This window comes from Cannabis sativa, chromosome 3, assembly GCF_029168945.1.
Source record: "Cannabis sativa cultivar Pink pepper isolate KNU-18-1 chromosome 3, ASM2916894v1, whole genome shotgun sequence".
Taxonomy (NCBI): domain Eukaryota; kingdom Viridiplantae; phylum Streptophyta; class Magnoliopsida; order Rosales; family Cannabaceae; genus Cannabis; species Cannabis sativa.
In genome coordinates, this window is record NC_083603.1 from 50353849 (window position 1) to 50363669 (window position 9821).

Genomic DNA, 9821 nt, shown 5'->3' on the forward strand with positions numbered 1-9821 from the left:
TTTTTATAAACCAATTAAGAAATAAATTAAGCTTAAAAAAGAATAAATAAAAAGTAATGCAACAAGGATTTTTACGTGGTTGGAAAGTTAATAAACCTTAGTCCACGAGTCAATATTATTAAGCTTGACAAGCTATGTAGTATTCTTACATAAAAGTGTCCTTACATAGTCTTAAAACCCTAATCTTTAGCCCTTAACTTGTGAGATGAATTTCTAACCCTTAACATGAAAGGATGATGTTTTATTTATAGGCTAAAGTCAGGTTTATGGGTAAACCAGACCCACTAGGGTTTTCTTGTGTTAACTAAGCCCACTAATGGGGTAAAATACAATATTATAGTGACTTTGGGCTAGTTAAGTGAGACCTAGTTTGTGAGATAACGGTCATCCGTACGGGGGGACCACTTGACAATGACAAGTGGCATGCGTCGCCAATTGTGCACAGTACCCATCAGTGAAGAAGGAGTTGGACAAAATGCATGTCCCTTTTGGTGCGGTACGCATTTCCCAGGCCTAACATTGGGGACAAACTCCCAATTTTGTGGGATTTGATGTTAGAAAGGTGCCACATAGGATGATATCTGGATGGCTCTTCAATTGCCCTTTCCAGATTACCCCAAATATGGTCTGACTTTATTATGTTTATAAATTGGTGTTTGAATCCGAAACTGTGACCCGACTCTATTGTGGGCTGACCCACTAGCTTGATTGGGCCTAAGAATGGGTTTGTCTTGGTTAATATTAAGCTTCAAAAGTACTCGTGACACTTATTTGGAAACACGAATTACAATGTCATTTTTTTTGAATGAAAGAAGAAATTTCCATTAATAAGGCACAAAGCCAAAGTAGTCCAAGGGCAATACAAACAAAAAATCAAATTTGAAGACACGGGGGAAGACCCGACCACCTAACTAGAGAAACATCGAAGGATAACACCAACTTTGCTAGTGAATGAGCACTAGCATTATTTATCCTCTTAAAATAATGTATTAAGATAAGAGAGAGATTTCCAAGCATGGAAAATATCAGAAAGCACAATAACAAATTTAGTAAATCGGGTTTCATGACGCCAGTTAGAGACAATATGTAAAAAAGGGAATTCTGTTGTATCCCAGCAGGAGACAGAGTAGCAAGCCTTGTAACAAAGCTACAACATCTACAACATGGGGCTCAAGCGCACCAACCACTAGGGTTGAACATTGGTCGGTTTGGTCGAGTTCTTTCTATATAAAAATCTAAAATTCAGTTTTCGGTCTGGATTGGTGCAATCCGAAAACTGACTAGTCAATCCAGAACCTATCTTAAAACCGACCGTTTTGAGCTTCAGTTTGGTCGGTTTAAACCGTCCAAAATGAACTTTTTTTTTCTTTAAAATATGATCCAATTTATTCTATAAGCACATTATTCTAATTCTACAACTATAACCATATAAATTAATTGTTCAAAAACTAATTGTCTTATTCTTTTAACTTTAATATTAATAAAATAATAATATATTATTATTATATATTATGAGTAACTACAATATATAAAATAAATAAAACTTAATAAATTAATATATATATATATATAATAGTCGGTTTCAGTTTTTTCGGTCGATTTATTACTAAAAAAAATTAACCGTTCAATGGTGGTTTTAACCGTTAGCGGTTTTTTTGATTTTTGGTTCTACTGATTTTAGTTCCGACAATGTTTTTTATGTCGGTTTGAACGGTTTTTTTTTTTTTTTTTTTTTTTTTTTTCAATTTTCTAGATTTGATGCTCAACCCTACTAACCACCCGAAGCACCACAGACAAAATTTACCCATCGCGATCGGATACTACAACTTTCAACCAGACTTTCCAAATTGTGAAACTTGTGCTTAACAATAGTTTTTTTTTTTTTTTTTGTTCCCTTGGTTTATTTAATAAAAATCAAATAATAATTTTTCCATATATTTTGGGGGGTGAATTTTATTAAAAAGGAAAAAAAAAAAAACAAAGTCCATGCTCCTATTATTAATCACCGTTAACTAAATATATTGGCGCAAAGTTTGGCACCACGTTGGGACACCATTTTTTTAACACGTGCTCCTGTATTGACATGACTACATCATTACATATTACATTCACATCTACCCATTCCATACCATTTCATTCCCTATTTTCTTTTTCTTTATCATCTCTTTTTCCCTTACCTTTTTCTATTTCCTTCTCGCGAATCTACAATCACCACCATCGACCCATTAACAACTTCTCCTAATTTTCCAAGAAAAATTCACTTCCTGTTTTAAGGTACCCACTTTTCCATTTCCCATTTGCTATTTTTGTGATTTTTCTCTTAGAAATATAGTGGAGAAAGAAAAACGATAATCTACGTTCTTTGTCCTTTTGATTTCTAGTTTGGTGGGTTGGATTTAGATCTTAATAAGTTTACGTTGTTTGACATGCAATGTTTGAGTTTCTATGAATTGGTAAACTGGAGGCTAAGATTCTGATGTTGGGTTTCTGTTTCTTTTTACTAACTTTGTTGATATTGGTTTTGTTTTGGTTGCTGGACAAGTGGTGTAGAATCAAATATGAAAAGATTGGGATTTTACTGTATCTGGGTTTAAACTTGTTGATCTGAGCAGCTACCAGTCCTCAAAATTTCCTGTATTCATTTTCAGTAGGAGGCCAAAATGTGAATAACATTCTATGCAAATATGATTATAAATTAGCAAATTTGTCATCTTATTGTGCATTTTTGTGTTATGTTCAAATGTGCCTTTATCTTTTATTGCCTTTCGGAATTTTTTTACATGATTTTGACGTTGTCAATTCAGAATATGTAGCTTCAAAACATTAGTGCCTCATGGTCATTTCTAGTGCATTATCTGTCCTTAGTTATCATGCACCTTCATAACAGCATAAAAGCCTTGTGGCTTGGTTTCAGCATTTCACTTATGTTCTTGAAGATGTTTGGTATGTGTTTGTTTGCACTTTGGACACTTTAGATATGCCTTGGTGTCCAACCATGAGTTATTAGTCTGTAAGTTTTCCTCTTAGTATTAGTTTGAAAATTCTATGAAGAGTTTATTGACTTTGTATATCTGACTTCACATTTGGATATCTGCAAAGTCCATTTTTGACAAGAAGGAAATGATTTTCCTGACACTGTTTTTTTCTCAGGTTTTGGAATTAGTATTATTGGACTCAAAATGTCTTCTCCAAGTAAAAGGAGAGAGATGGATGTCATGAAGCTGTAAGTGGCCCTTTGCTATTACCCCTTTATTGTTGAGTGAGGGATCTACATTATTTATGTTAATGCAAATTTATCTATGTTTTTAATTAATGGTTGAGTAAATGGACATATCACTAAGGTATTGAATTGTTTCTTGAGCACCCTTAGTGGTGATATGATGATGCTTTCTCTAGTTATTGCAATTTGACCCTCTGTGGAGCTTTTAGAAGGATTAGATTACGTTATCATTTTATACATATCCTTTGATAAATTTTGAATGATTATGTTTCTTTGCATATTGGTGTGATGGGGATTCACTTTTTGTATAAATACATTTATGTATGTATATGCATTTGTAAAAGTATCTGTAGTTTTTGCGTTTCTAGTAGTACTTTTGTTTCAATAATCTTTGTATTTTACTTCCCTGTAAATGTTTTGCCAGACATTCTTTACTTATGCTAATCTAGTGGCAACTGCTATTTCAATTATTGAATCTGATGTTATTCGTATATTGTTATTCATGGAATTATTGTCGAATGTCAATGCTTTTCAGGATGATGAGTGATTACACTGTTGAGACAATAAATGATGGCCTCAACGAGTTCAATGTGGAATTCCATGGTCCAAAAGATAGTAATGCTTATATTCTTCTCACTCTCTTACATTCTAGTTAATTAAGTTTACTCAGACAAGTTGTATTAGAGCAAATTGAAGTAGGAATGAGTTTACTCAGATAACTAGGTATGCTTATTACATTTTCACTTCACTGCTTTGGTTTACTGCACATCTGAATTATCTTATTAAATTATGGTGGTTACAGGCCTTTACGAAGGTGGATTCTGGAAGATACGTGTTGAGCTTCCTGATGCTTATCCTTACAAATCTCCTTCTATTGGGTTTGTTAACAAGATTTTCCACCCAAATGTGGATGAGCTGTAAGCATCCCACAATTCAACGACAGCTTATTTTCATGTCTAGTTGAAATAAAGTTGGAATGCTAATGATCATTAAATGCTATGAAAATCTTTCAAAGCATGCAACAATAGCAGTATAAATTATAATAACTGCATTTATTTAACTACCTGGAAGATGGTTTAGATGTTCACTTATTTTGAATCTTTTGTCTATTGAACTGACTGCTGCCGCCTACCAATAATTGCAGATCTGGTTCTGTCTGCTTAGATGTCATTAACCAGTCATGGAGTCCAATGTTCGGTACTTGCCATTCTGTCTTAGTGAATTTTAGAATATGGAGGCACAAGTTCTTTAATTTTATCCTGCGAATCTTTCAGAACAAGTTCTTTAATTTTATCTTTTATCATTTTCTCATTTTTTGGATTGACATGGGTTCTTGTTTTTTTTTTCCCATCACAGATCTTCTTAATGTTTTTGAAGTCTTCCTTCCACAACTCTTGCTTTATCCGAATCCTTCAGACCCGCTCAACGGTGATGCTGCATCATTGATGATGAAGGATCGGAAGCTATATGACCAGAAAGTAAAAGGTGAAAATTTAACGTGTAATTAGCCCACCCTTTATTTTTGGTACTCTTGAAACATGGTATCAAACAATCTATCCCATATTTTAAATTCTTCAATCTGATCATAACAATGGCATTGGTGCTTTGGAGATGGATTCTGTTTGTGAAAGTTGTTGTCGAGACCCAGAGAAGACGGTCAAGCTAGTCATTAATATATTTTATTATTCATTAAAGAATCTCTGGTATTGAAAATAGAAAAAAAAAAATACCTCATGGTGATAATTATGGCTGTAAGATACTCTAGCTGTGAAACCATGTTACAGTTACTCATATAGAACTAGGTTTCTCAGTAGAAGTCTTGTTCAAATGTGGTACCAAGTCCAAGGCTGTGATAGCATGAATAAACTCATTGGTCTCTTAAAGACTGATTAGTTGTTGAAATTGTCTGATCACAGTAAGTTCCACCCGCCCTCTCTCTCTCTTGTGCATAATTTCATATGTTTATATATGATTCATTTGTGTTACAGAGTACTGCGAGCGATATGCGAAAAGGGAGCATATAGCCAACATGACACCTGAAGAGGAGAGTGATGAAGAGCACACCTCTGATGAAGAAAGTGATCCAAGTGATGATGATGATGATATTGCTGGGCATGCAGACCCTTAACTTACATAAAGGGGTAATATCTTTGTTCAAGCCCTCCATTTACAGAAGCAGCAGCATCACAAATACACATTACATGTCTACTATTTAGTTGCTATACTATTTGTAGACTAAATTTGATTTCCTTGTAAAAAAAAATCAGTAACTGTGTTAGAGGCTAATAATGCCTTAATATTTCAAATGTTGTAACAGACACAATGGGAAATAGAGGGATAGAAAGGAACCGCTGAATATTTGTCATTGCCTTTCATATTCTGTTAGATTTCTTATTCTTTTGCTTAGCTTAATCATATATTTTATGTTTCTCTTCAAGTGAACCCACCTGTTTTTGGACAGAGACATTGATCTCAAGGAACTTTTCTAACATTTACAAGAGTTTTTTTATCTTGGAAAACATTGAGCTAAATGTCATTAAACTTTTGATTTGTAAAAAATTCTGAACTTGAATATGTGAGAATGAATTTCAAGTCAATAGTTGTGTTGTCCTAAAGCAAAGTTAGACCTTAAGTCAAGATAAGTTCAGGGATGGTTTGTCTGGATGGTGTAGTGTGAGAAGCCTATTACTTTCAAGGCATTGATACGAATAATGGTTTGGGTGGAATCCTAGACAACGTGCTCGAAATGGAAAGTTCCCCATGGAGGACAACTTGCTCCAAATGGAAAGTTCCTCGTTGAGGACAACATGCTCCAGGCGGAAAGTTCTTCTCGAAGGCAACGACGAATGTCTGACACAATATAATGATTTGTTCCTTCTATTCAATTGTCAGATGTTTTTCATGAAAAATGAGGATAAACGTAGGATCATGATTCCACTACTCTGATTGTAACGTCTTACTAGTTTAGGTGCGCTACAATATTTTTCTTAATTGTTGTGTACACCTTTGCTAATAAAAGAGTTTATTGAAAAATGTGATTAATTTAAACTTTTAAATAAACTATAATTTTGGGATCTTGTTAAAAGTTTACAACTACTTTCAAAATTTATTTATACAAAAGCTGTCACTCAGCGACCAACAAAAAGTGGAACACTTTAAGTCTAACTGTCTTGATATGTACAATCTTCATACAGCTCTAAACTCATTCTAATTCAGTTTTTGTCTTTACTTGCACATATACGTAATAACTGTGAGTCGATAGACTCAGTAAAAAAAGCATAAACATAAACAACATATAACCAGATTGTAACCAGATGCCCATACACCTAATCACAATCCTATCGAGCATTCAACGCGTACTAGGTTTGGAAGGTTTGTATGATAAAGCCTAGCATATATATGTTGATATCTCAGTACAACTCTATGTACACTTCACCAATATCTTGATATGCTAATCTAATGGCTACTAGTTTGCCTAAAATATATATGTTGGTATCTCGGTGTAATTCTATGCACACCTCACTGATACCCTGATATATTATTCTAACGAAAACTAACATGCACACTAAACGTGTACCCATACACCTAATCACAACCCTATCTCGCATTCAACACGTACTAGGTCTAGAAGGTTTGTATGATAAAGCCTAGCATATATCTATTCATATCTCAGTACAACTCTATGTACACTTCACCAATATCTTGATATGCTAATCTAATGGCTACTGGTTTACCTAAAATATATTTGTTGGCATCTCAGTACAACTCTATGCACACCTCACTGATACCCTGATATGTTATTCTAACGGAAACTGACATGCACAATAAACATGTACTCATATATACAATTATTATACTAATCTTACCTTGATTTAAAATGTAAGAATATCGGTAACGTTGAGTGGAAACTGCTGCTCGACGATTTAAGGTCCTAAGTCATAATTTGCGTAAAACTGGTAAGTGACCTGCTAAATCACTTTTCGGGAATGTAGACTTAAAACTAAAAATTTTCCTATCGATAAATATCGTGGCAATACCTTAAATATCAAGAAAACACATAAAAATAATACTTCGGAAAAAATACTCCAAAAAATAGTAGGTCGTTTATAAAAAATGGCCAGACCGTTTTTTTGAGTCTCTACCTACTAAAAACGGTAGACTGTTTCTAGAAAAAAGGTATGCCATTTTCTACTGCAGATTTTCATAAAATGTCATTTTTATTTTAAATCCACCCCAAAACTTCTACAAAGCTCCAGAATACCTATTTGAGACAAAAGGAACAAATACCAACAAAAATAAACACCATCAAGGCCCAAAATTTAAATCTACCATTAAAGGACCAAGTTTGAGCTTGAAAGCTCAAACCTTGTCCAAGCTCAACAACAACCATTAAAACTCACTTAAAAAAGCATAAATAACTTAGAAATAGCATCAGAAACAAACCCTAAATGTCCTAAGATCATGCAAAAACCAAATACCCAAAAATACATCAAAACCCATTTTTTTTTGAAAATTTCAAAAGGAAAAGAAAGATAAAGCTTACCCTAGAACAATACTTGAATCCCTGCTTCTAATCCTCTGATTTTAAGGTCAAAATTACAGAGATCACTTACTTCTCCTTGGTTCTTGTTTGAGCCGAAGCTAAAGGGAGAGAGATGGGTATAACTTGTGATTTTTTTCCTATTTTGGATAAATCTTATCAACATAAGTTGTTTTATTCAGATTAAAATATTAATCCTCATCTTCCAAATAATTTACTAAAACCAATAACATATCTTATGGTAAAAGGATCATTTCGCTCTTAACTTATCACTTAAGGATAAAATGGTCCAAAATCATAATCTTGTATAATCTTGACATGCTAAATGTCTAACTATCTTGCCTTGCTAGTTTTAAAATACCCAACTGTATCCAAGTGACTCAAAGTGGCCAAATTATAGCATTTTACTGTTACCAAGCATAAAGTATGAAAAACGTAAAATTTCATATATAACATACATAATACATCTAGAATTCAAAAGTATCACCATAATTGTAAAAGTAATAATTTAAAGCTTATTTCTAACGGTAAGCCTTAATTATCTACTAAGAGCACATAATCATAATTAATAATTAAATCCTTAATTATCTACTAATTCCCATAATATAACTATGCTGTCATTACACTGACATTCTCTTTCCCTCGGTGTCAGGTGGTAGGTACAGACCGTATCAAAAAGAAAAGTGACAAAACTCCAAACTTGGTATGTTGAAACTATGTCAGGTGACATGTCGCTTGAGGCTACAATTTCAAAAAAAACTCTTCCACAACATGGGAAAGGTTGGGCTTGTTTCTAACTTCATTCTCCAACATTTATGACCACATTTACACCTATTTAAGGGCTTGCAACAACCATGGTATTTTGGAAGTTTGAATATTAAAATTGTGGTTTACGTACACTATAAATAAAGACCTATGGATTTATTTTTTGAGACATCGGTTTCTATTAGAAGAGGACATTACTAGAAACTCTATTGTGCTTGATAAATCTAAAGATCTATTTCGATCCTTTTTTTTTTGCTTGTGGTAGGAGAAAATAAGATCTGTCCTCACTAGATCTCTCCGATTCGCTAGAGTTTGCACATTAGGATCCGTAGCTACTAGATTAGTTTTTTCAATGGGATTGCCCCTCCTTATGGTTACAACAATTTTCGTGTGTTCTAAAGAGATTCAAAACAACGACCGTGTTTTTGATCTCTCAATGAAAGCACCAAAATATTGATTTCACTTTTAGCAAACGACATTGAGTCTTTAAAGCGATTAAAATAATAGAATTTGAATAATGATTAAGCAAATTAAGAATACAAATTTGTTCTTTCAAAAAAAAAAAAAAAAGAATACAAATTTTTTAAAGAGGTTCGGCCCCGTGATGGTAGTAATAGCCTACTCCCTTTTTACTTGTATTACTCATGAGAAAAGAAGCAAGACGTTATTGATCTCTCTCGAAAACTTACAAAGATTTTAGCAGCATAAGTGCTCTTCTAAAGAATAAGATTTTAGATCCCTGAATAGTAAAATGACTCCACTATTTATATGAAATAATTACATTCATTAGGTTTTATAAAAGAAATAAATAATAAAAAGGAAAACTAATTACTTTCCTAAATTACATCATTTATGTGTGGAAATCCCATGAAAATAGGGATTTAATTGACTAATAAAGGAGGAAAGTACTTAAGGCTTTCTTTCGCATTTACTCTGGGTGGCATACGCGAAGTGGCCGTAAAATCGACGCTAGTCAGATGGTGTCGTTTGCTCTGTGTGACACCTTTACCTTATTATTCAAATAGATTGTATCTGATGAGTAATTCAATCTGGGTGGCATACTAAGTGATGATTTGAGAATAAATTTGTATTGGTTTTGTTTAAAATAGGTGGATATGTGGTTAATGGTTTGTTGTGGTAATGTAGTGAAGTAGGGAAGTTGATGAGTAGTTGTTGATTTAGTATATGAAATTAGTTTGGCTTAGAAGAGAGAGTTGTATGTAAAGTAGTAAGCTCTTATTGATAGTTTGGAAATTTGATTTTTTGGTGTTGGTTACAATTTGGAACCCTTGATGG

General features: G+C 33.4%; 1 protein-coding gene across 1 annotated transcript; it reads left to right on the forward strand.

Annotated features, from left to right (window-relative positions):
* The first annotated feature begins 2051 nt into the window (after positions 1–2051).
* Positions 2052–5657, forward strand: LOC115709645 (ubiquitin-conjugating enzyme E2-23 kDa). Its single transcript, XM_030637806.2, has 7 exons — positions 2052–2274; positions 3151–3223; positions 3756–3835; positions 4023–4137; positions 4365–4417; positions 4577–4705; positions 5209–5657. The coding sequence occupies exons 2-7, from the start codon at positions 3180–3182 to the stop codon at positions 5346–5348; spliced, it is 561 nt and encodes a 186-aa protein (XP_030493666.2). The 5' UTR covers positions 2052–2274; positions 3151–3179; the 3' UTR covers positions 5349–5657.
* Positions 5658–9821: the final 4164 nt, after the last annotated feature.

Bases quoted from the DNA above. Each gene is read 5' to 3' on its own strand.
- LOC115709645 (XM_030637806.2), top strand. From the start codon at position 3,180: ATGTCTTCTCCAAGTAAAAGGAGAGAGATGGATGTCATGAAGCT. The intron at 4,138-4,364 runs GTAAGCATCCCA...CAATAATTGCAG, and splicing joins CACCCAAATGTGGATGAGCT to ATCTGGTTCTGTCTGCTTAG. The intron at 4,418-4,576 runs GTACTTGCCATT...TTCCCATCACAG, and splicing joins GTCATGGAGTCCAATGTTCG to ATCTTCTTAATGTTTTTGAA.